This window comes from Alosa pseudoharengus, unplaced genomic scaffold (genome assembly GCF_046254945.1).
Source record: "Alosa pseudoharengus isolate Yale_2024_CS ecotype anadromous, Long Island Sound unplaced genomic scaffold, YU_APseudo_1.1 YU_APseudo_1.1_scf_16, whole genome shotgun sequence".
NCBI lineage: Eukaryota > Metazoa > Chordata > Actinopteri > Clupeiformes > Clupeidae > Alosa > Alosa pseudoharengus.
In genome coordinates, this window is record NW_027468630.1 from 7,190,709 (window position 1) to 7,218,474 (window position 27,766).

General features: G+C 42.0%; 2 protein-coding genes across 2 annotated transcripts in view; one reads left to right on the forward strand and one right to left on the reverse strand.

The window, feature by feature from the left end:
* brd7 (bromodomain containing 7) overlaps nt 1–27,766 on the reverse strand; it is a 135,532-nt gene that overhangs the window by 26,506 nt on the left and 81,260 nt on the right. The gene's annotated exons all lie outside the window — the stretch shown is intronic.
* tent4b (terminal nucleotidyltransferase 4B) overlaps nt 13,141–27,766 on the forward strand; it is a 28,879-nt gene continuing 14,253 nt past the window's right edge. Inside the window, exon 1 of the mRNA XM_076286913.1 lies at nt 13,141–14,108. Within this exon, the coding sequence (XP_076143028.1) occupies nt 13,534–14,108 (575 nt within the window). The 5' untranslated portion in view covers nt 13,141–13,533. The remainder of the gene's footprint in view (nt 14,109–27,766) is intronic.

Consider the following 27,766-nt stretch of genomic DNA (forward strand, 5'->3'; position numbering starts at 1 on the left):
TTGATACAAGGATACAAGGATACAAGGAAGTTTATTGTCACATGCATATAGTTACTGGAAGTAAGAAATGCAGTGAAATTATGTCTGGTGTCAGCCTATTTGTGCATTAATGGGGGGGGGGGGGGGTAAAAAGTGCAGTAGAAGAGGGGTTTAGTAGATTAAGTGGCAAGGGCTGCATAAAAAAGGTGGGGGAGGATTGGGATTGGGTGGGGGGCACCAACAAGGAGCACCCAAGAGCAACTGTTGTTGCAACAATTGATGTTCATGGGCTGCAACGAGAAGTCACCAATAGGAGTATGTGCATACTGAAAATGCTTTAACAACTGGGTGAGGGTGTTTTGTGTGTCTCAAAGACAGTCAGAAGTAATGGAAATTTTATAAACATCTTCCAGTTTCCCGTACACTGCATATTCCTGACTAAAGAGAAAATCCTGACATTTGGACTAGACCTAATCCATAGGTTTATTACCAGCCCTAAATTTGACTTGCTCTATCTTATCTTAAGTCTACAGACCTTGTCACTCACAACTATCTGCTGAAGACAACCAGAACTTGTCTTGATGTAAATAACGAGTTGTGCATGTACAGTATATTGTGCCCATTTATATAGTTTACATCAAAATTATTTGTAAAATATGTCAATTATTTGTGTTATTATTGTGAGATAAAATGTTAGTTTTATGAGAAAAAGTTTTGCAAGTAATTAATCACAGTTTAATTATGAATGTGTTGCCAGATAGCTTCTGTTGTGTATAGGCTATATGTAATTTGTGAACAAATAGCAAGTTTCTAAGTTTGGCTGACAAACTATTATGATTATGATTTTAATCATCAGTCATTCTGATTTAGTTTTTTAGCCTTTTGTTATTGGATTCGGAATAGTCAAAATAACACATTAGACATTTAAATAATTCACTGTTATCTATTTTTGACCAGGGCTGTGATACTGCCTAAATTAACCCATTTACTCTTAAAATGCCTGCTAAAAACGCCTATAGAATCCTATGGCATTCTAGACTAAATAACCTTATTTCCTGAGGGTTTTCTGAAAACATACTAAAAATTGTCAACGTCTACCAAAATTTAATATCTAAGCCTCTGTAGCACCTAGAAACGCTACGCAGCATCCAGCGGGAGGGTCAATGTTGCGCTATGCAGCATCCAGCGGGAGGGTCAATGTTGCGTCATGCAGCATCCAGCGCGAATGGGTTAACATTCGTGGGCATACAAGATTGTGTATTGTTACTGTAACCTTTACCTAACATTCTACCTGTCACCATGGACTGTTTGTTGATCAAACACATGACAGTTGTGTCAACCACCTGAGATTTTCTGTCATCACTTATTTTCAACCTGCATATGACAGCTTTGCTGTTGATTTGACTGATTGTGTTATTAAACATCCAATGTTTTGCCTGATTCGACATATGTTAAATATCACATGGGGAATGGAAAGCATGTATCTTCCTAACCAGTAGGCTATTTTACCATGACAGTGTTGTGAGTTTGGCAAGCTCTGTGAATCACTTGGAGCCAATGACAGTGGATCCTCTGCGGTTTACAGACCTCTTCTCAAATGGACATTTGGAGCAAAAGGACACAGCACTGAATTCTTGCAGAATCTGTCCAGAATGTCATAAGCACATGTTTTTCTTAGTCCTGCATGACATTTTCAGACCTCTTCATTCTAGAACATTGCCTTGTGTAAACATGGAGACTGTGTTGTTGTATATAGCTTCTTTTGAACAAGATGGGCCAAACCAATATATTCTCATACTGATAAGCCATCGTCCCATCATGTTTCAAAGCTGCCACCATCATACCTGTGCCGAAGAAAACTGCTCCATCCTGCTTCAATGATTACCGCCCCATGGCACTGACACCCATCATCATGAAGTGCTTTGAGCGGCTTGTCATGTCACACATCAAATCCATTCTCCCCCCCACCCTGGACCCCTTCCAGTTTGCATACCGAGCCAAACGGTCCACAGAGGATGCAATCTGCTCTGCCCTCCACCCAGCCCTCACCCACCTGGAAAAAAGAGACTCATATGTGAGATTGCTGTTTACAGACTTCAGTTCTGCATTCAACACCATAATACCACAACAACTCATCTGCAAACTTGACAAACTGGGACTCAGTACCTACCTCTGCAAGTGGCTACTGGACTTCCTCTGTCAGAGGCCTCAAGTAGTACGTGTTGGCAACAATATCTCAAGCAGCATCACACTGAGCACGGGGGCCCCCCAAGGCTGCGTGCTCAGTCCGCTGCTCTTCACCCTGCTGACGCATGACTGCACTGCAACCTAAAGCAACAACCACATAGTGAAATTTGCTGACGACACAACTCTGGTGGGTCTCATCACCAAGGGCGACGAGACTCAATACAGGTTGGAGGTCGACCTTCTGACCCCGTGGTGCAGGGACAACAACCTCCTGCTGAACGTCAGCAAGACCAAGGAGATTGTTGTTGACTTCCGAAGAGGTCACACCCAACACCTGCCACTGACCACTGGACCACCAACACTGCATCACTGGCGAAGAAAGCTCAGCGCCGCCTCTACTTCCTGCGGAAACTCAGGCGAGCAAGTGCTCCACCAGCCATCATGACCACATTCTACCGAGGCACCATTGAGAGCATCCTCTCCAGCTGTATCACTGTGTGGGGCGGAAGCTGCACTGAATACAACAGGAAAGCCCTGCAGCGCATAGTGAACACAGCTGGAAGGATTATTGGTGCTTCACTCCCCTCCCTGAAGGACATTTACACCACCCACCTCACCCGCAAGGCGACCACAATTGTGAGTGATGCAAGTCAACCCGCTCACAATTTGTTTGATCTACTGCCCTCTGGGAAGCGGTACAGAAGCATGTGCTCGCGCACCACCAGACTCACCAACAGCTTCATACACCAGGCTGTTAGGATGCTGAACTCTCTCCCCCCTCTCCCCGCTCCACCCTCAGCTACATAACATCCTGGACTTTGGACCCACAATGGCTGCCTTGCACTACTCCACTTGCACTACTCCACTTGTACACTTGCACACTTTGCCACTTGTGGTTGTTGTCCTGTTGTCCTGAAAACACTTCTGAACACACTTCTGCTGCTCTTACATAACTTGCACCACTATGCCACTTGCATACTTAGGTCAAACAGAACTACCTCAGCCATTTATTGGCCTGACTTTTGCACTATTATATTGACTGTCTACTGTATGCAAAATTGCACAATTTCAACCCAAATTTTGCTGCTCTTTTCTTCATTGTATGTGCCTTCTTATTTACTTTTTATATTGTTTACTTGAATGTTGTTTGTCTGTGGACTTAATTGGTAAAATATGTCTTGTCTCCACCGTGGGATAGTGGGAAACTTAATTTCGATCTCTTTGTATGTCTTGACATGTGAAGAAATTGACAATAAAGCAGACTTTGACTTTGACTTTGATAATCTGTCTTGTATAAAGCAGCAACACTGCGCAGAGGACTCTGCCAGTGTGAACTTCCAGAACTTCATTTCCAGTTAAATGCATGATAATTATTGAAAATAACTATGGCTGGAGTGGCGTCAGTCACTGTTATTTTACCATTCGTCTCACTCATCATTCATGTGGCTCCCTTTGTGTGAAAGCATACCAACATAACCATTTCAGAGGTAGGCTATAGGCCAATTGGCAAACTCTGAATTTTCTACAAACATAATTCAATTTGAGTAATCGATGCATTAATGAAGCAAGTAATGCATTCATGCATTATTGAAGTAAGTAATCAATGCATTAATTCATGTTTTTTCATTGTTTTTTGCTATTTGTAATATCTTTAATAAATTATCTCAAATTATCAAAAATAGAGTTTTACAAGGACAGACTAGCTGTGAGGGTGTAGGCTATAAGTGTGAGCCAGTTTGTGTGTGTGTGTGTGTGTTTGTCTGTCTGTCTGTCTTTAATGGGTACACTTAATCCAACTGAGGTGAAGAACTACAGGCCTGTCTCCCTTCTTCCTTTCAAAGGTTTTGGAGAAAGTGGTCTTCAAGCAAGTTTGTGACTTTCTTCATCAGAATAATCTACTAGACCCTATGCAGTCTGGTTTCAAGAGTGGTCATTCTACTGAAACTGCTCTTCTGTCTGTGACTGAGGCATTGAGAGTAGCTAAGTCCTCTGCTCAGTCATCAGTATTAATTCTACTAGATTTATCTGCAGCCTTTGATACTGTTAACCATGACATTCTCCTACTATCTGAACTGGGAATTTCTGGAAAAGCTCTTGACTGGTTTGAATCTTACCTTAAAAGGCGTTCTTTCAACGTGTCTTGGCAGGGACAGGTATCTAAGTCTCATGCCTCACCACAGGTGTGCCTCAGGGATCAGTATTGGGACCCTTGCTTTTCTTTATTTACACCACTTCCTTAGGTGATACCATTCGCTCCCATGGATTTGACTATCACTGTTATGCAGACGACACTCAACTTTACCTGTCTTTCCCACCTGATGACTCTAGTGTTTCCCACCGGATTTCTGCATGCCTTAAGGATATTTCAGCCTGGATGAAAGATTGGCACCTTCAGCTTAATCTCTCAAAAACAGAGTTTTTGGTGTTTCCAGCTAAAACAGCTATTCCCCAACAGATTAACATCCAGCTTGACTCAACTTCACTGACCCCAACTAGATCGGCACGAAACTTGGGCGTTGTAATTGATGACCGACTTAACTTCTCTGAGCATATAGCTTATTGCAAAATCATGTCGGTTTATGCTTTACAACATTAGGAAGATCAGACCTTATCTGACACAAGATTCCACACAACTTCTTGTTCAGACCATGGTCATCTCTAAGCTGGACTATTGTAATTCACTATTAACTGGCTAACCCGCTTGTGTAACAAGATCATTACAGCTGATTCAGAATGCTGGTGCACGCCTGGTCTTCAATCAGCCAAAGATGACACATGCAACTCCTCTCCTAGTTACTCTCCATTGGCTCCCTATAGTAGCCAGAATTAAATTTAAATCTCTCACTTTGCCCTATAGGACACTGGGCCCTATCATGACATTCTAGGGCCCTATCATGACATTCTAAAGTGCATCGTCACTCGTCAAAAGTCTATTCAAATTTAGTAGGATGTCCAGTTCACATTGGGAGGGGTTTCGTTCTCAAAAGTGGAGCGCATGGCGTAACAAGGTGTTCCTAGGTCTTTTAATCAGTCATATGGGTGTGTTTGGGGCGTAACATCATTTTAAACCAATGAGAATGACATCTGTCATTCCCTTTAACGGCGCAACGCGCAATATGTCAAATAAATGCATCGGTATTTTGGCATTCAACGGCGCATTTGAAGGAGGCTGCTTGCGAGACCGTATGGAATAGTCATTCTTAAACCATGCTTTACTAAAACCTAGCATAGCCTTCACGCATTTGCACTCGTCTATTATTTGAACTCATTGGCAAAGTGAAACTAACTTCACCAAGGAGTCAGTCAACGACAAGACAGTTATATGCAGTTACTTTCACTATTGACTGACAATGGGTTACCATCGAAAACTGGCTGGAATAGGCTGGAAAAAGCAACACTTACCCTAATGTTGCTCAAATGACTGAATAAAACAACATTTATCCTGCAGAGGACTTGCTTATATCTCGTGACAGTGCGTCTTCAGCTGTGATTCATACGTGTCTCTCGCCTCTCCCCTAATCACTTTTAACCGTCATTACCAATTTGCAAATGATGGTGAATAACTACTCATCATGAGATGTACAGTATTTCGTAATATCTTTATTCTAATTATGTTTCCCATTGTAATCGTGCAATTTAATGCTTTGCATGGACGTGCGCTGGTGAGCGTTCATGAATGATAGAAGGATGGTGCGTGCACCTGCCAATATGACTGTTGACATGCGCTCTTAAAATAGCATATGAACAACTCGCCATTGACTTCTGACCAGGTTTAGGTGGTGTATGATAGCGATTTTTAGACAATGCGCGAGTCCCCTCCCTAGGTTGTTAATTGCCACACCCCTGGGCGCAATGCTTAAAAAATAAACGTGCAAAATACCGAATTCAACTTTCCGCGGGTGAATAACGAGTATTACGCCATGCGCTGGTGACCCAAAATACAGCCCCTAAAGTGCATCGTCACTCGTCAAAAGTCTATTCAAATTTAGTAGGATGTTCAGTTCACATTGGGAGGGGTTTCGTTCTCAAAAGTGGAGCGCATGGCGTAACAAGGTGTTCCTAGGTCTTTTAATCAGTCATATGGGTGTGTTTGGGGCGTAACATCATTTTAAACCAATGAGAATGACATCTGTCATTCCCTTTAACGGCGCAACACGCGATATGTCAAATAAATGCATCGGTATTTTGGCATTCAACGGCGCATTTGAAGGAGGCTGCTTGCGAGACCGTATGGAATAGTCATTCTTAAACCATGCTTTACTAAAGCCTAGCATAGCCTTCACGCATTTGCACTCGTCTATTATTTGAACTCATTGGCAAAGTGAAACTAACTTCACCAAGGAGTCAGTCAACGACAAGACAGTTATATGCAGTTACTTTCACTATTGACTGACAATGGGTTACCATCGAAAACATAGGCTGGAAAATGCAACACTTACCCTAATGTTGCTCAAATGACTGAATAAAACAACATTTATCCTGCAGAGGAGTTGCTTATATCTCGTGACAGTGCGTCTTCAGCTGTGACCGAGGTGAAGTTAGTTTGATATTTGATATTCGGATATTCGACAGATATTCAAAAAAAAAATTATGCGGCCGGTTTCACCCCGTGTTTGCAGACAATGTACAAACAGATGACCTGTCTACTTGCTCCCAGGCGACCTTAGGGACCGTCTAAAAAGTACCTTCTGAATTACCTTCATAGTCTTTTTTGTCAATACCTTTGACATCATGTGACCTAGTGACTCCAAACCAATTAAAAATAGTTATCCTATATGGGACTCATCGGGCACACCTCTTTTTATGGTCACTGTATGCACGCTGTATTTTATATGAATATTTTAAAGAAAATACATTATTTACCATAAGAAACAGTCTCCTTTTTTTCAATACCTCCCAAGCCATGTGACCTAGTGACTCCAAACCAATGCAGAATAGTTATCCTATATGGGACTCATCGGGCACACCTCTTTTTATGGTCACTGTATGCACACTGTATTTTACATTAATATTTTAAAGAAAATACATTATTTCATATAAGAAACAGTCTCCTTTTTTTCAATACCTCCCAGGTCATGTGACCTAGTGACTCCAAACCAATGCAGAATTGTTATCCTATATGGGACTCATCGGGCACACCTCTTTTTATTATCACTGTATGCACACTGTATTTTATATGAACATTTTGTAAAAAAAAATACATTATTTCCTATATGAATGGTCCTCTTTTTTCAATACCTCCCAAGTCATGTGACTTAGTGACTCCAAACCAATGCAGAATAGTTATCCTATATGGGACTCATCGGGCACACCTCTTTTTATAGTCACTGTATGCACACTGTATTTTATATGAATATTTTAAAGAAAATACATTATTTACCATAAGAAACTGTCTCCTTTTTTTCAATACCTCCCAGGTCATGTGACCTAGTGACTCCAAACCAATGCAGAATTGTTATCCTATATGGGACTCATCGGGCACACCTCTTTTTATTATCACTGTATGCACACTGTGTTTTATATGAACATTTTGTAAAAAAAAATACATTATTTCCTATATGAATGGTCCTTTTTTTTTCAATACCTCCCAAGTCATGTGACTTAGTGACTCCAAACCAATGCAGAATAGTTATCCTATATGGGACTCATCGGGCACACCTCTTTTTATAGTCACTGTATGCACACTGTATTTTATATGAATATTTTAAAGAAAATACATTATTTACCATAAGAAACAGTCTCCTTTTTTTCAATACCTCCCAAGCCATGTGACCTAGTGACTCCAAACCAATGCAGAATAGTTATCCTATATGGGACTCATCGGGCACACCTCTTTTTATGGTCACTGTATGCACACTGTATTTTACATTAATATTTTAAAGAAAATACATTATTTCATATAAGAAACAGTCTCCTTTTTTTCAATACCTCCCAGGTCATGTGACCTAGTGACTCCAAACCAATGCAGAATTGTTATCCTATATGGGACTCATCGGGCACACCTCTTTTTATTATCACTGTATGCACACTGTATTTTATATGAACATTTTGTAAAAAAAAATACATTATTTCCTATATGAATGGTCCTCTTTTTTCAATACCTCCCAAGTCATGTGACTTAGTGACTCCAAACCAATGCAGAATAGTTATCCTATATGGGACTCATCGGGCACACCTCTTTTTATAGTCACTGTATGCACACTGTATTTTATATGAATATTTTAAAGAAAATACATTATTTCATATAAGAAACAGTCTCCTTTTTTTCAATACCTCCCAGGTCATGTGACCTAGTGACTCCAAACCAATGCAGAATTGTTATCCTATATGGGACTCATCGGGCACACCTCTTTTTATTATCACTGTATGCACACTGTATTTTATATGAACATTTTGTAAAAAAAAATACATTATTTCCTATATGAATGGTCCTCTTTTTTCAATACCTCCCAAGTCATGTGACTTAGTGACTCCAAACCAATGCAGAATAGTTATCCTATATGGGACTCATCGGGCACACCTCTTTTTATAGTCACTGTATGCACACTGTATTTTATATGAATATTTTAAAGAAAATACATTATTTACCATAAGAAACTGTCTCCTTTTTTTCAATACCTCCCAGGTCATGTGACCTAGTGACTCCAAACCAATGCAGAATTGTTATCCTATATGGGACTCATCGGGCACACCTCTTTTTATTATCACTGTATGCACACTGTATTTTATATGAACATTTTGTAAAAAAAAATACATTATTTCCTATATGAATGGTCCTCTTTTTTCAATACCTCCCAAGTCATGTGACTTAGTGACTCCAAACCAATGCAGAATAGTTATCCTATATGGGACTCATCGGGCACACCTCTTTTTATAGTCACTGTATGCACACTGTATTTTATATGAATATTTTAAAGAAAATACATTATTTACCATAAGAAACTGTCTCCTTTTTTTCAATACCTCCCAAGCCATGCGACCTAGTGACTCCAAACCAATGCAAAATAGTTATCCTATGTGGGACTAATAAGACACAGTTATAGTCAATCTATGCACACTGTATTTTATATGAATATTTTAAAGAAAATACATTATTTGCCATCATGAATGGTCTTCTTTTTCCAAACCAATATAGAATAATTATCCTATTATTCCAAACCAATGCAGAATAGTTATCCTATATGGGACTAATCAGACACACCTCAAATTAATATGATTTTTGCACATACTATATTATATTAATTTCTTAAAGAAAACCAATTTGTAGCTGCTTTGGAAGCTGCTTTGTGCTCAATACCTTCAATATACTGGGTCCTAGACATCACAGATCAACATAGAACTGTTCTGCTATGTGATACTAATCAGACACACGTCAATGTGAAATAATATTTTGCATGAACTATTATATTTACATTTTTTTAAAGAATCACATTTATTTCCTATGGAAAACAGCTTTTTGCTCAATAGCTGCCATATGAAGGGTCCTAGACAACACAGATCAATACAGAACTGTTCTGCTATGGGGTACTTATCAGACAGAGATCAGAGATTCAATATGAAAAATTATTTGCCATCTACTATTATATGGAAGGTATTGAGAAAAAAAACAGATTATTTATAGAAAGTTTCCATAGGAAACAAATGGGTACTATAAAATAGTATGTGCAAAAATTATATTAATTTGAGGTGTGTCTGATTAGTCCCATAAAGGATATTCTGCATTGGTTTGGTGTCCCTACGTCACTTCAGACACCTTGGGGGGGGGGGGGGGGGGGGGGTCTTGAAAAAGGAGACCATTCCTTATAGGAAACAATGTATTTTCTTTAAAATATTAAAATAAAATAGATTGTGCATATAGTGATCATAAAAAGAGGTGTGTCTGATGAGTCCCATATAGGATAACAATTCTACATTGGTTTGGAGTCACAAGGTCACATGACCTGGGAGGTATTGAAAAAAGGAGACTGTTTCTTATATGAAATAATGTATTTTCTTTAAAATATTAATTTAAAATACAGTGTGCATATAGTGATCATAAAAAGAGGTGTGTCTGATGAGTCCCATATAGGATAACAATTCTACATTGGTTTGGAGTCACAAGGTCACATGACCTGGGAGGTATTGAAAAAAGGAGACTGTTTCTTATATGAAATAATGTATTTTCTTTAAAATATTAATGTAAAATACAGTGTGCATACAGTGATCATAAAAAGAGGTGTGTCTGATGAGTCCCATATAGGATAACAATTCTACATTGGTTTGGAGTCACAAGGTCACATGACCTGGGAGGTATTGAAAAAAGGAGACTGTTTCTTATATGAAATAATGTATTTTCTTTAAAATATTAATGTAAAATACAGTGTGCATACAGTGATCATAAAAATAGGTGTGCCCGATGAGTCCCATATAGGATAACTATTCTGCATTGGTTTGGAGTCACTAAGTCACATGACTTGGGAGGTATTGAAAAAAGAGGACCATTCATATAGGAAATAATGTATTTTTTTTTACAAAATATTCATATAAAATACAGTGTGCACACCGTGACCATAAAAAGAGGTGTGCCCGATGAGTCCCATATAGGATAACTATTCTGCATTGGTTTGGAGTCACTAGGTCACATGGCTTGGGAGGTATTGAAAAAAAGGAGACCATTCCTTATGGGAAATAAGGTATTTTCTTTAAAATATTCATATAAAATACTGTGTGCATATAGTTTCTATAAAAAGAGGTGTGCCCGATGAGTCCCATATAGGATAACTATTCTGCATTGGTTTGGAGTCACTAGGTCACATGGCTTGGGAGGTATTGAAAAAAAGGAGACCGTTTCTTATGGTAAATAATGTATTTTCTTTAAAATATTCATATAAAATACAGTGTGCATACAGTGACTATAAAAAGAGGTGTGCCCGATGAGTCCCATATAGGATAACTATTCTGCATTGGTTTAGAGTCACTAGGTCACATGACCTGGGAGGTATTGAAAAAAGAGGACCATTCATATAGGAAATAATGTATTTTTTTTATACAAAATATTCATATAAAATACAGTGTGCACACCGTGACCATAAAAAGAGGTGTGCCCGATGAGTCCCATATAGGATAACTATTCTGCATTGGTTTGGAGTCACTAGGTCACATGGCTTGGGAGGTATTGAAAAAAAGGAGACCATTCCTTATGGGAAATAAGGTATTTTCTTTAAAATATTCATATAAAATACTGTGTGCATATAGTTTCTATAAAAAGAGGTGTGTCTGATGAGTCCCATATAGGATAACTATTTTGAATTGGTTTGGAGTCACTAGGTCACATGATGTCAAAGCTATTGACAAAAAAGACTATGAAGGTAATTCAGAAGGTACTTTTTAGACGGTCCCTAAGGTCGGCTGGGAGCAAGTAGACAGGTCATCTGTTTGTACATTGTCTGCAAACACGGGGTGAAACCGGCCGCATATTTTTTTTTTTGAATATCTGTCGAATATCCGAATATCAAATATCAAACTAACTTCACCTCGGTTCAGCTGTGCTCCATACATGTCTCTCGCCTCTCCCCTAATCACTTTGCAAATGATGGTGAATAACTACTCATCATGAGATGTACAGTATTTCGTAATATCTTTATTCTAATTATGTTTACCATTGTAATCGTGCAATTTGTAATGCTTTGCATGGACGTGCGCTGGTGTGGATCCATGAATGATAGAAGGATGGTGCGTGCACCTGCCAATATGACTGTTGACATGCGCTCTTAAAATAGCATATGAACAACTCGCCATTGACTTCTGACCAGGTTTAGGTGGTGTATGATAGCGATTTTTAGACAATGCGCCAGGTCCCTCCCTAGGTTGTTAATTGCCACACCCCTGGGCGCAATGCTTAAAAAATAAAGGTGCAAAATAACGAATTCAACTTCGCGCCGGTGAATAACGAACTTTACGCCATGCGCTGGTGACCCAAAATACAGCCCACTAACTGGATCTGCTCCTAGTTATTTTAATTGAATAATCAAGCCTTACATCCCCACCCCAACCGCCCACTGCCGTCTTCTGGTGAGCATCTGTTGTGTCGACCAGTCATGAAAACTGGGTCTAATTCCAGACTCTTTTCTTCAGTGGTTCCATGTTGGTGGAATGAATTGCCCAGTGCTAAACCTAACATTTTAATAAATAGAATAAAGGAATGCGAAGGTCTGACATATCTGTATTAGTTCTGGTTCGCATATTATTCATAGGCTATCATTGAGCATTGACAAGGCTATTGTTTATTATTGCTATTTCCCTTAATGTAGGCCTAACATTTTAAAACGGCTCACTGTTCATTTTAACTATTGTATTCTTTTATTTGTATTTTATTTGTAACTTTGTTTTGAAAAGTGCTATATAAATAAAGATTATTATTATTATTATTATTATTATTATTATTATTATTATTTTAATTTGTAGGTCGCTTTGGACAAAAGCGTCTGCCAAATCCCATAACCCTAATATAACCATGATCATCAGAGAAGCTTCAACCTAGGACGAAGATATGACATCACAGTCAACCACTGGTCTGGTCAACATTATCCTTTTAGGCTACCTCAAGTTCACAAAATCTACACTAGGGCATGCTCTTTTCCTTAACTTCGCAGTCAGACCTCCCACAGTCGTTAGACCTTACACAAATTGCCAAATTACAAACGAGGAAACAGCCACATTGACAGATTGATCAACTATACCCATTGCCCTAAACAGCTAAGGCAGAAGCCTTTTCGTTTTGTTGGCATCTTTCAACATTTGCTGACAGAAACTTTAGACCCTCAGTCACTGAACTTCCTGCAAATGTTTTAAAATCACAACCATTCATCAATCCGTAATTGTTACGTAACAGAGGAACTGTTGTGCTCTTGCGTAACAACGCAACAACTTTCTTCGTGCTGTCACATTCTCTGGTGCTGTTTAAATCCCTTTTCACTCCAGGCGAGTCTGCGCAGTGTCATCATCATGTAGTCCGCCATTGAGAGGACTCGCGATCAGTGAAAGGGTCAGAGTTGCTTCGACTGTCGATGGTTGCACGTTTCTCTCTGTCTGCTCGTTTTCATTTTTTGAACTCTGATCATAGTTTTAATCATCTTCAAATCATCGATTGTGTGGAGGGAATACCAACTTTTCTCTGCTGTGAATGATTTTCCACTCTCAATTTAATGGAACCGGTTGTTAGTATTATAGGGATATATTTGTTTCGAGCAGGCTATCAGGCAAAGTAAGCTAGCTAGCTAGCTAGCCCTCAGCACAGAGCTTGTGAGTTAGCTAGCTGACTGACTGTGGTTGGCTAACTGAGCACGAACTGAGCCTTGCTCGGGGGGCAGTGTGCCTGCAGTACAATTTATGGATCCTAGAATTGCCTGGTTTCAGCCAGAACAGCGCGGACCTGCTAACAGTTTGTGGATGCAGATTTGGGAGACAACACAAGGTCTGGGAAATCTGTACTTCAATAACAACTATAGCACAGGAGCTAGCACGTCAAGCCATAACGTTAGTCCTAAATTGAACAGTAACGGGGCTACGAGTAACGTGATCACGACCGAAAACGGGACTCCCAATACCACAATCGGCCCAGGTGTTAGTGGCAGCAGCGAGTCCAGGAATCAGGGGATGTCTACTTTAAGGGTCGATAGCGATATCGTGGAACAACGGGACTTCATTCCTTTGGAAACCAACAACAACCAAAACAACCGATCTGTCGTGAGGGGTGGCGGACCAGGGGTGCTGGCCAGTGGGGTTGGGGTATGGAGAGGGGATGTCGCGGGGCACCGTAACAAGAGGAAAAGAGATAACAAAGCAAGCACGTTTGGGTTCAATACGAGTCTCTTGCTGAATGGATCTGGAGGAGACGATACTGATGGCTGTGTTTATACGGGTACGCCTTGGAAAACCAGGAACTACTCCGAGGGAATTATTGGGTGAGTTGTCGTGAGCTATCAAGCTAGTTCACATGCAGCCAACATAACAGTTAGCGCAGTTAATGTATCACGTTAGCTTAGCCTTTAAGCTAAATATTCCGGAGAAGTGCATCAGGTAACTGGTACACACACATTAGATTTCGATACTATTTGAAATACCACCAGTGCTTTTAAAGACACATTTGGTGATAGTACAGGTGATGGTACATATGAGTCAGTGAAATATCAGTGAACTGCTTAACAAATTAACCTGCTAACGTTACTGTTATCTGCCAGCGAGCCTCAACCACCAGATATCCGACGGGCTTTCGTTAACTACTCCACCTAACTTCAGGAGCTACCCACTGATATGTATAGAACTAGCAAGGAGTAGAGCAGATTAATTAATCTAATTATCTAACAGATTTAACGTTGATTGTGAAACCACTCCTCCACATACACATTTTGTTAAAAGTAATTTGGATAGCTGCAATTCTGTGTAACATTACAACAGCTTTCACATATGTCAGCTGTTGCTGATGTTAAAACTAACTCATCACTTGCTGTGTAATATATCGTTATGTGATTTTCAAAACGCTAGTGCTATCCCCTGTAGTGTTATCCTCTCGTAAGTCTGCGTGCAATAATTATTCTTAGTGAACGTTATTTGGCTAGTATGTTGGAAATGTTACCGAATGGTCAGTGACTTCAACGTAGCTCACTAGCCAAGTACTCGTTTTTAACCATATTTGGCATGACATTGTCATGACATAGGAATAGGAAATGTCTCTGAAGTGATTTGGGACCCGATAACACTACTTTCTTTCTTTCTTTAGATAAAAAGACAATTGAACTACCAGAGTAGCAAAGGGATGAGATGGCATTTTCACTAATATAACTATAACTACTAACTTCCCATCTTTTCATCTTACTTAGCTAATACTAGGTTTCTCTTATACCTTTATTAAATGCTTCGGATGCTTTTGTAATTAAAACGTTTGTGGTGATGTCATCTAACACAAATTAATAGTTGACAGTCTTATCAGTTAGGCACGCTGCTTCCCTGCCCTTTTAAAACTGCTGTTCATACCAGTTAGCCTAAGTTGTGAACTGAGAAGTCTTGTTCATGTGGGTGGGGTGTTGGTTAAGTGGAGTTTGCTTGTAAGGTTTAAGATACTTTTTTGTATTACTATATTTACTATATGGCTTGCACTGCCTTGAGCAAAGTCTAAGGATAGGGACTGATCCTCATTTATAGAAAGATTCAAGCACAGTGTGTTTATATAAGTGCATTCCTTTGTGATTACTGTTAATGCCTCCAAACCCCTATGCTCCACAGCCCAGATCACATTCACAACTAGGCTGTTGTCACTCTTGATGAATTAAGTTGACTGAGCTGCATTTTAAACATATGTGTGCTGAAACAGTGCAAATTTACATATAGATTTCTTCTGAGAACGAATTGGCATTCAGATGGCACATACAGTAGGCTACACCCCGCAGGTTTTTAAATCTTGAGCTGTTACTATTCATCAGCTTCTCGTTTTTTCTGCGTTTCTTTTATCAAAGCACTTGAAATCAGAGGCTAATTTGCATTCTAATGCTCCCTTGTCACACAAGGCTGTTTCTTCTTGTTGGCTCACATGTCATATCGAACACAGTCACCAAGGCATCATGTGCTAGGCAGACTGTAAAATTGTAAAATGTGATGAAGATTTCAAGGGTTGGTCGTTCGCTGGCAGTGTATGTTTCTCTTTGATTGTGTTTTTCTGAGTAGTTGTGTAGTGTATGCACGTGCATGTGTGCTTGTGCACGCGCATATCCATGTGGTGTTCATCTTACTCTGTGACCAGCCCCCCCTTGACTCTCGTGTGGGAGAAAGAAAGGGTGTTTACATGCTGCACACACGCTGACAATGTCCCAGCCTTGTTCTCCCTCAAAACAAACCCAGCCTGGCTTTTCAGCCCGAGAAACCCGATCAGTGGCTTTGTGATGTCACAGGCCGTAGTAGCCAATCGGCTGCTGGGGGAGTGAGGGAGTTCTGCTTCTACTGGCTTGCTTGTGCTTCTTCCAGTGTTGTGAAAGATGAGGGATTTCCTCTGTAGGATGGGGGAAGGCTTGGGTTGGTTTTGTGGTGGTTCTACTCATAAGAGCACATGGCTGCCTCATGACTGTACTGAGACAGTTGTTTTTCAGTGCTTCACTTAAAACAACCACTTTTGTGATGGAACCTCTAGTTTTTGTAGACATGTACTGGACCTTAGATCCCGTTGTCAGAATTGTTGACAAGTGGGGGTTTAGATTGTTCATTAGTAAGCCCCATATAACTTAAGAGTTGTAATGTTAAGTCATGACCTATGAGCACGGATATTGAGTTCAGTCTTCAGCTCCTGGTAAAGATCCTGTTAGATTGGTTTTATCGGCAGCAGATCAGCGAGGGTAAGTGAGTTTCTCTGAGTAGTCAGCTTCTGACTGTAGGTGAGGTTCATGGATCGATAGGCTACTGTAGTGCCCAATGGCGCAGAGATTTTCAGCATGGGTCAGTGTTTGTGTGTGTGTCTGTGTCTGTGTGTTGGCACAACTAGTCCAGTTGACTTTGGCAACAATTCAGAAAGTGTGAGTGTGTGGGATGTTAGGTGAGAGTGGCAGTTGAGGGAGGAAGCACATGGTAGTGAAAAACGCAGGCCCCTCCTAGCAGCAAGTGGTAGAAGGAAACCCACTGACACTTCAAACATGCGCATGGTTTGTTTTTTTGCCCTCCATCTAACTTTTGTTTATCTTCCTCTTGTTTCCTTGCCCCCCAACCCCCCCCCCCCCCCCCCCATTAACATTAGCTCTCCTGATATTGGTTGTTCTTTAGTTACATCTTTCTTAATTGAAGTGGCACAGTTTTGTAAAACGTGCAAACGTAGGCGAACATTTGCAAACGTTTGCAAACAGTTTTCCGTTAGCCTTGAGTTTTCTCCGAACGTTTGCGAACAATTGCAAACAGTCTGAGGAGGTAGTTCTCCGCGAACATAGAGTGGAACTGGACGTTAACACCAAATCGTTCAAATTTAACTGCTCAAAGAAAACATGTTCACCACAAACTGTTTACCACTGCCAAATTTGAACGCACCTCAGTTGTAGTGTGTGTGTGTGTGTGTGTGTGTGTGTGTGTGTGTGTGTGTGTGTGTGTGTCGGTCTCTCTCTACATGAATTGCCCTTTAGCATCAGTGTGACAGTCCTCTCCGCCCAGTCAGGTCCTGTCATTGTCCAGCATACTTAGCTCTGGCGGTGTGAAGGCTTTGCACGAGGACAGCCTGCCAGCATCCTTTATGCAGGAACATGAGCTGGGCGACACTAGCAGTTAGAGCCAGTAACACTCTGCACAAGGCTTTGAACCCAGGGAACACTGGATAGGAGCATGAAGAAGATTGAACTTCAGGTTACCCCCAAAGCATTCCTGTGGGATGTGTGTGAGTGTTTGTGTTTCTGTGTGTGTGATGGAAGGAGGAGGAATGAACAGAGTCAAGTCAGTGAGTGTTTTAGCCTCCCTCTACTGTATAATGAAGTCAGTCGTTATTATCAGGTTATCTCAAATGGAGAACAGAACATAGAGAGCCTGGGTATGTTCATTTGGTTAATGTTTGAACAGGTGTAAAGTGGCTGATAGATGCAAGTTTATTGCCAGCCGCTTAAAAGGCCCATCTATTATGGTGAGGTAATGAGGCCTGGACAGAGATAATTTCTTTTGAGAGACACACTACAGGCCAAAGTATATTTTATGAGTTTTAGCATTCTTCCAGTTATTAGTAATGTAGATGATCACCAAAACAACTTGGGCCCAGTTTATGGCCACAAATGATTTAAATGAGTTATTGGTGGTAATTGAGTCTCTGCTGTCGTAGACAAGCATTCTCCAGAGCCATATTAGTTTTTCCTTGTAGTGGAGTGGAGTGGTTATAACAGTGATTGACACACCCTGCCGTCTTCCTTTTGCTCAGGATGCACTGTGCAGATGCGTGTGTTCTGGGGCTTTAAAAAATAGAAAAAAGAAAGAAGAAAAAAAAAAACCAACATGTCTTTTTCAGCCTGTGGAATGCTGGGAGCTTTTTATTGCTACGCTAAACACAAGGTTCAGACCTCAGCCTCGTGTGTGTGTGTGTGTGTGTGTGTGTGTGTGTGTGTGTGTGTGTGTGTGTGTGTGTGTGTGTGTGTGTGTGTGTGTGTGTGTGTGTGTGTGTGTGTGTGTGTGTGTGTGTGTGTGTGTGTGTGTGTGTGTGTGTGTGTGTGTGTGTGTGTGTGTGTGTGTGTGTGTGTGTGTGTGTGTGTGTGTGTGTGTGTGTGTGTGTGTGTGGACGGACAGATGTTTATGTCAAAGCTTTGGCTTAAGTGTCAAAAAACCACTTGCTGCTTGACCGTGTGAGGAGGGCTGTGCGGACGGTCCACTCGCTGTGGAGATGGGGAGCACTGAGGCGGAAGTAGCTCTGCTCGCCTCTCTCCCGGCCCACCCCCTCCCCTGCTCATGTGACTTCATGTTACCAGCACGCCATCCCATCCTGTGCCTATTCCACTCAGATCTATGCCTGCCCTGCCTTAGGTGGGTTTGTGGTTGCCACGTTCACCACGTTCTAGTAAACAAACAAATAAAAAAAAAAAAAACAACCTGACCTGCTGAATCTGGTCTAGTACTGACCAAACCATAACTTGAGACCTCGTACCTTTTCCAGTTGTGTTTGTTTTTGTGTTTATATGTGCCTGCGTGTGTCTGCTTGTTTGTGTTTATATGTGCCTGCGTGTGTCTGCTTGTGTGTGTGTACGTGCCTGCGCGCGCGTGTGTGTGTGTGTGTGTGTGTGTGTGTGTGTGTGTGTGTGTGTGTGTGTGTGTGTGTGTGTGTGTGTGTGTGTGTGTGTGTGTGTGTGTGTGTGTGTGTGTGTGTGTGTGTGTGTGTGTGTGTGTGTGTGTGTGTGTGTGTGTGTGTGTGTGTGCATGTACGGGTCTCTGTGCTTGTTTGTGTGTATGTGCGTACGTGTTTGTGTTGTCATGTATGTTGTGTCTGTGTGGATGTGCCGTGTTGTCTGACTGCAGATTGGTGTGCAACATTTAAGCTCCTGACTGAAACTTGGGCCCTGGGTTATTTTGGTCCCTGATCCTGCTGCAGTATTTATAGGCAGGTTGGGGATGCTGGGGCAGAGTGGGTTACAGGACTGCATAGTCCACTTTCCTAGAAGTAAGCATCAACACAACCCCTTCTTTCTCCTGCCATTAGTTAGTAATGAGACTAGAACACACACACACAGACACGCACATGCACACGCGCGCACACACACACACACACACACACAGACACACACAGACACCTTTGCCCACTTTAGCATATCTGCAGGCTTGATAAGCACAGATCTGCTATTGGAAAACACCATCCTCCTGCTGACCTAGCAGATGGCTCTGGTGTGTTTGTTTTGTTTTCCTCTTTTTTTCTCTTCCTCCTCCTCATCCTCCTCTTTTGGTATGGACAGATTTTTTTCTTTTCCTCTCCAACACCACACCCAGTCTTTCAAAACCACAGCGTTGTCCTGGTGTTTATTTAGCAGCACCATGGGCTTCGCACCAGTAGTGTGTGTGTGTGTGTTTGCTTGCACGTGTGTGTGCGTGCGTTTGTGTGTTTTGGTTTGTGAAAGCTGCCTGCTGCACGACTCCAACCCGTTTTGTTCTCAGCCTCACACACACACACACACACACACTAGGGGTGTAAAGATTAACCGATACGTATCGGTATCCGTTTTTAACGTGTAAGATACGGCTACATCGATACGTGAAGCCCCGTATCGGAATACAACTGAAATGAACCGGTCGTTATATCGATTTACTTGTTATGAATCGGTTCACAACCTTTTCTGGTCGCTCAGACTCTCATTTACGTTGCAAGCAGCGCGTTCATCCCACTTCCGTTTTTGAAACTACACGTGGCACGGATTTGTGGGTAATGCAGTTTGTTTTGGGCTACATTCATTGCCCAAAGTTGTCAAAGGACTTCATTACCCATACATCTACTGCAACTTAAGCACATGACAACTCGCACTCGGTCGTTTCTTTGACAGTTTTTACTCTTTTGTTTTTCAAAATCCAGCGCGAAATTAAACACTTACTATAGCATTCCTAAATGTAGAGTAGAGTATGTAGAGTAGCCTTACGTTTGATGAAGGGATTTCCTTAATGTTTGGCTGCTGTGTTTAACTGAAATGTAGACTATTCTTTTTTAATTTCAATACAGTATATGATACAAACCTCAGTTTAGATAATCATATTCACACATTTGTTTTTGCCTAATTGACATGACCATGATAATTGATAATATAAAATGAATGTCCACCTTAAGCAAATGATAAAAAATCTTTCAGAATGCATTCCATTCTTCAACTGCATCGAATTGCATCGAATCGCATCGCATCGAATCGTACTAAATCGTTTTTTATGAGCATGTATCTTTTCTTGTATCGAATCGTGCCCATGTATCTAGATGTGAATCGTATCATCTTTTACATGAGAGATTCACACCCCTAACACACACACACACACAGAGCCTCCTCTCTGTGTGAGGATTGGCTACAGGCGTCCAGGCAGCCCGTGCTGTGCCGTGCAGCATTACATAATCTCCATATGAAGAAGGCGCAGGCGGATTATGTGATAAGGGAAGCCAGGGATCTGTATGTTCCTGTGCCTGAAGCTACGAGGGAGAGATGGAGGGAGAGGGAGAGATGGAGGGAGAGGGAGAGATGGATGGAGAGGGAGAGATGGAGGGAGAGATGGAGGGAGAGGGAGAGATGGAGGGAAAGGGGGAGAGATGGAGGGAGATGGAGGGAGGGAGAGAGAGAGGGAGAGATGGAGGGAGATGGAGAGAGAGCGACAGAGAGGGAGAGATGGAGGGAAGGAGAGAGAGCAAGAGAGAGGGAGAGATAGAGGGAGATGGAGAGAGAGCGAGAGAGAGGGAGAGAGATGGAGGGAGAGGGAGAGAGAGGGATAGAGCAAAATGAGACGGGGGGGGGGGAGACAAGAAAGGCCTAGGCGAGTGTGTGAAATGGTGAGGGAGGGATAGTGAGGCAGAGAGCAGGAATGTGTGTGTGTGTGTGTGTGTGTGTGTGTGTGTGTGTGTGTGTGTGTGTGTGTGTGTGTGTGTGTGTGTGTGTCCTGCCCACCCTATGTGTGTGTGTGTGTCTGGTCTCCATCCCCCTGCCTACCCTGTGTGTGTGTCTCTGGGTTGGTGAGAGGGCCGCTGGCTGGGCAGTGCTCTCCTTTGCTTTGCTGTGCTGTGCTGGCGAGCCGAGTCGTTTCCGGCGCGTGTTGTGTTAACCCAGAAACGAAACTGAGCCACTGTTGCACTGGGTCACAAGAGGCACCCAGCCCACTGCCAGGGCTGTGAATGGAAACCTATCCTCCTCTCCCTACTGTCTCACCATTACAACAGAGACCTATGGGCCTAATAAGGATCTGTGTGTGTGTATTAGGCGTGTGTAGGTGTGTGTGAATGTGTGTGCCTCCGTTTACGTTAGGGTTAGTATTGTGTGTTTTTATTTGTCTCGGTCTTCTTGGCGTGGGTATGTGGTGTGTGTTTATGTCTGTTTAGCTGTTTGCTTGTTGTGAGTGCTAGAGCATTGAAATGAAGTCATTTGTTTTCCAGCAGGGGATTCACTGACAGCTTTTATATTGCACCTTATCAGTGTTGCTTTGTGAGCACCTTGAGCAGTCTCTCTCTTTCTCTCTCTCGCTCTCTCTCTCTCTCTCCCTCCCTCCCTCCCTCCATCTTTCTCACTGTGCCTCAGGAGAAATGAAACTGACTGTGCGCTGCGTTTCTCTGGAATGCTGCCTGCCTGAACTTTGAGCACCAGCCTGCTGACAGGCTGTCCTTTGTGCTTTGGGTTTAATGTGTATGGTGTGACTCATGAGAGCATGCACTAGGTGTGTGTGTGTGTGTGTGTGTGTGTGTGCCCGCCCGACACGTGTGGTGTGTGTGAAAGAGAGAGATCCAAGAGATCCCATCTCATCTCCTCTCCAACACTTGTTAGGCTTGACCCCTGGTGTAAAGTTACCTCACACAGACATTTTAGTGTGAACCTCATGCAATTACAGTTCACCTGCAGTATCCTTAATTGGCTGAAATGATGCTTGTAGAGATAACTATGTTTTTCTTTCTTCGTGGCCCACTGAGGAATTAGTAGAATTTATTGATCTGAGTTGGGCTATAATTGAGAATGAAATTTGGTTATCTGAAAGCCATACCCTATTACTTCCTGTAGTGAGGTTTGATGGCACTGTAGGCTGAGGAGCTAGCCCTTGTGCGTATAGTATGTCTATAATTGAGAGAGTGAGGCTAGATGCCAGGTCTGAGGAGCTAGCCCTTGTGCTTATAGTATGTCTATAATTGAGAGAGTGAGGTTAGATGCCAGGTCTGAGGAGCTAGCCCTTGTCCTATAGTATAGCATGTAGGGATGTAACGGTATGAAAATTTAACCTCACGGTTATAGTGACCAAAATTATCACGGTATTTCTAAACGTGTGTTCAATATGTTCAGAAAGCACTGATAGGCCTACACAAGCTGAAATAGTTTCAAAAAGTGTCCCGTTCACTTTTTTCTTCATGTTTAATTGGCTATGTGCTTATAGCTTAACTTACCCTGCCATTGGGCAGCCGTGGCCTACTGGTTAGCACTTCGGACCTGTAACCGGAGGGTTGCCGGTTCGAACCCCGACCAGTAGGCACGGCTGAAGTGCCCTTGAGCAAGGCACCTAACCCCTCACTGCTCCCCGAGCGCCGCTGTTGATGCAGGCAGCTCACTGGGCCGGGATTAGTGTGTGCTTCAAGTCTCAGGCGATTTCCCTCACGGGATCAAAAGAGTATATATACGTATACTTATAACTTGGAGTTTGCTATTTCTGTTATTTGGATGCAATGAGTGAGTCCAAAGTAAGCATTCAAAATAAAACTTTAGGCTACTGTATTCTCCTGATAACGTGAGTGGAATGGATTTAATGTGGACGCGAACATAAAAAGACGCAGAGTGGCTACATGATACAGTGCACATTTTGCGGTGAAAAAAATCTGCCTTTTAAAATCAGGTGTAGCCTAATCCGAATCGTAGTTAAAACTAGGGCTGCACAATATTAGGAAAACATGCGAAATGCGATAACATTATTGAGTACTGCGATAACGATATAACTTGCGATATTTAAATATTTAATGTTTTTCTCCATTCTACTTGCTGCTAACATAGACTGTAGGGTGGGGGGGGGGGGGGGTAAATGTATAATTACAGAATTAAATGTATAATTTTCTACATAAACAATATAAAATATACTGCTCAAAAATTAAGGGGACACTTCAATCATACACTGGATTGGTGCTGACACTGTTTGATTCTGAGCATAAGAAAAACTTTTAAGGTGAGTGTTTTATTTTGCAAGAACTGTCAGACATTCTGTGAATGTAGTTGGAGAAGGGTGGAAGGTTTCAAAAAATGGGTTTTAACAATTGTGAAAAACTGTAAGTGTTCCTTTAATTTTTTGAGCAGTATATTAGGCTATGTAGCCTAGGTGGACAGCTAAGATACCCACTGACTAGGCTATCGAAGTTGTGTGGAAGATGTGCTCCAATAAAATCCTCGTAAAAGACGGATAGACAGCCAATCTGAATACTTGTGCACCAACCAGCGGAATATTCCACATTTTGCCAGCCTTTGCTGGGCCTAGCAAAAAAGCTACTGTACTTAAGCTATATCGCTGCGGTCACTCATCTAAAATCTTAAGTATCCCAGTCTGTAACCTCATACGCTGCGCATCCCACGTTATTAGGCTACCGGCATGCCGCGGAAAGTGAAAGTAAGTGGCTGCGATCACACAGTCCAGGCTAACAAAGTAGGCTAAACAACTTTTACAAATAACGAATCCTGATTACCTCTCTGCTGCTGTCTGGGGCTTTTGCTAAATGCAAATTATGAAATACAAGCCTTACAGTGAAAGACAGATAGGCTATCTTCTGATCCTATAACAACAACGAAAGAAATTGTTTATTTGAACACGGTGGAGAAGGACGCATTTGGCGCTGTGTTTGTAATAAGTCGGCCTTCATAAAACCAACATATTTCCATATAACAGACGTGTTTTTCCTTTTAGTCACCAATTCCTCTTCACCTAAGTGTAGCCTACCTCGCTTGACTCGCTATCTTCAGCCATCACGACTTAGCTCCTGCTTCAACACCTAAAACACCACACACCTAAACTGGTGGGGGACGGGCTTCTAGGGCTGCATGACAGCATCGGTTTGGTAAAATATGTTGACATTCAGAATGTGAATACACCATAGACTGTATGGAATGCGCGCGGCACAGAAAATGTATCAAAATGTATCGAAAATTAAGTAATCTTTGCGGTATGTCCATCGCAAGCGTTGATATCGCGATAACGATAGATTTTAGATATATCGTGCAGCCCTAGTTAAAACCATCAATTAGACAACAGAATCAGTAGGGTACAAGTTTTGTTTCATTGTACCAGGCCTACTGTATGTCAAAAGCAGGCTCGGATGAAGCTGGGAAGGATTAAACACACGGTTTCCACACCGCGGTAATCAACCATGATAATCATGATGTTTGAAATTAAAATGGTAATTGTTATCGTCAACATTTTTATCGCGGTTTACCATTATACCGGTAATCGTTACATCCCTAATAGTATGTCTAGAGAGTGAGGAATTGAGAGAGTGAGGCGAGGTGCCAGGTCTCTAGTCCTTAAAGTAGTCTAGTCTGTATAGTATGTCTATAATTGAGAGAGTGAGGCGAGATGCCAGGTCTCTAGTCCTTAAAGGGACACCAGGCAAGCCTGATGCTTTTTCTCTACCAAACTCCCCCTCGCTCGGTCTGAAGCTCTATTCCTTTTCTTTGCGTCTTCCGTCAAGGGTTTTCACTGCTTCTTCGCCGGCTCTGCCATTATACACATGTTTGCAACAATCTCTAGCGTTTCGTTAGCCTGCCTCTGTGCTGTAAACTGATCCTGCTTCGGTCGGCGGGTAGGATACACCGAACTTGCAATTGGGATATTCTTCCTACAGGCAGTAGGGGCGGGCGAGAGAGCCTTCATTAGCCCCGTAATGAGTCATTTAACCATATACCGACTTACGAAGATGATTAATTAACACGAAAACGTTGCCTGGTGTCCCTTTAAAGTAGTCTAGTCCATATGTCTATAATTGAGAGAGTGAGGCGAGATGCCAGGTCTCTAGTCCTTAAAGTAGTCTAGTCCATATGTCTATAATTGAGAGAGTGAGGCAAGATGCCAGGTCTCTCCTCCCTCAGGTGGTTCAAATGTTAATGGTTTCTATCACACCCTCATTCCTGTGCTCGTACACACAAACTCCTTTTTACCTGTGAGGTCCTAGCTGTCTTGTGTAACCTCCACATAGATATGTAGTCGTATTCAGTGAAGTCTAAGAGGCGTTTGTAACATAGTGCAGTATAAGGATCTTGGGAAAAGTCGTAGGCTTGAGAAGGTGATTCAGTGGATGCACCTTGTTAATAATGAACGTGATTGGGGGGGGGGGGGGGGGCTTCATTGGAAATGTTGCTTGTTGAGAAACTTGAGGTCACGCCAAATTTGCATCCAGTTCTGAATGTTGATAAAGAAATAAGGATTTGTGTCTGATTGATGTATTGGTGGTAGAGGAAGAGAAACACTATCGCCACACCACCACTATGTAAGTGAGCTTATTAACAGTCCAGTCCGTGTTCTACTATAATACAGAAGAGGACTGTAGAGTTTGTACACAATGTGCAAAGTCTTGCATTGACTGCCCTGCACGATTCTCAATAAACAGTAGTTTTCAACCAGTGTAGGAGGTTGATTAGGTTTTGTTACCTTGTCATGTGCTTATTCACTTATCCAGTGAGATTACAGGAAGAGAAAATTGCTGTGTGTGTGTGTGTGAAACGCTTAAGGTGTGCACCTGCCGCAGTCCTTGCTGTGTCTGTTGACTCTGTTGGGTGTGTTCGTGTTGCAGCCCTTTGTTGCAGTGGTGGCTGGGCGTGACAGAATACTGTCAACTTGCCACTGCAGAGCCTGCACTTGTGTGTGAGCTTGTGTGTGTGTGTGTGTGTGTGTGTGTGTGTGCGTGCACAATTGTGCACGTGTTTATGAGACACAGGAGCAGACCGTTCTCTCTGCAGGCTGCCATGTCTAGACCACCAACACAGAAGAGCACACTTCTGACTCTTTCATTACAGATCCAATTCTGCCGCACGATTCCCAAACGCGTCCCCCTGGAATCCACAATCCGGTCTCGAAAACCGAGACAAGAAGGGACACCCTGCTTCCCTGCCTCGCCTCTGCTGTGCTGTGCTGTGCTGTGTAGTGCAGTCCCAACAAATAGCCTACGTATCCATTACACGGCTATATTGTGTCTCGGCGATAATGTGCCCGCAGGCACCTGCACCTGCAGTGTGCCACCGACGACAGTGGCTTACACACACAAAGCCCTTTGTTGGCCCTATGTTGGCGTTTTAGCGCGGTCCTCTGATAATTGGCCATAAGTCTCTTCTCCTCTGACACCCACAGGAGTGGCTCCTCTCCCCCCTGCCCTCCCTGCTGCAGCCTGGAGTCTGTGCACAGTCGCACAGCCGCGCCGCGCGCCAGGCTTATGCTTATGAATAGGGTTATGGTATTTAGCAGACGGCCTTATCCAAAGCAGCCTACGTGCATTACAATGACCGCAGTTGTAAGAATAACAATGCGAGGTTCAATGTATAGTAAAACCACTTATTAAAATGATAGGCAAATAAAAATAGGCAAATAGGCTTGTAGTAATAGTTTTTTTTTTTTCCACAGGCGGTCAGATTGTTGAATAACTGATGCACTTTCTGTCTTGCACTATGCACTGTTTTTGTCTGTTGTATGTTTCCTTATCTGTTATACTTAGGGTTGGGTATCGTTTGGGTTTTATCCGATACCGGTGCTAAATCGATACTTTTAAAACGGTGCCGATGCCGAAACGGTGCCTGAACCGGTACTTTGTTTTTAAATTAAAATGGTCTAAAGCATGAATTGCTTTTTTTTTTTATTGATAAGACACATTTGAACATGAAATTGAACTGTTATATTCAATTTACTATCAATATCTCATTGCTCCTACGCATAATACATTTAAATGTTAAAACAGCTTGCCATGGATGCACACACAATGGTAAGCTCTGCTTTCAAGTTTACCCAGTGTAGGCGGTTTGCCATAAGGTATGTTAAAACCGCTTGCCATAGAACTTCCAGGTCATGGACAACGGCATTTGCAAGCAAGCTAATCTAACAGGGACTCTACTTTCCAGTTAATTCAGTGTGTTCCCAAATGCTTCAAGAAATGTCATGTCTTCCCCCATAACACGCAATAGTTTTGAAAATATTAGGCTACATTATGTCGGTGTTGAAGTGTTTAGATTCCCAGCGCTTGTAGTAGGCATGTTAACAGCAACTATGGCTATGCGCTAACACCAGTCAGCTGAGTTTAATTAGCGATAACGTACGGAGATAGTTCCGTAGCCTCTTTGACAGCTCAGTGACATCAGGTATGTAATCTATTTATGTTTTTGCCAGCTAACTTTTAACATGATCTTCATATTCATTGTGATTCTATATGGGCCTCATGCACATGAAAGATTAATAT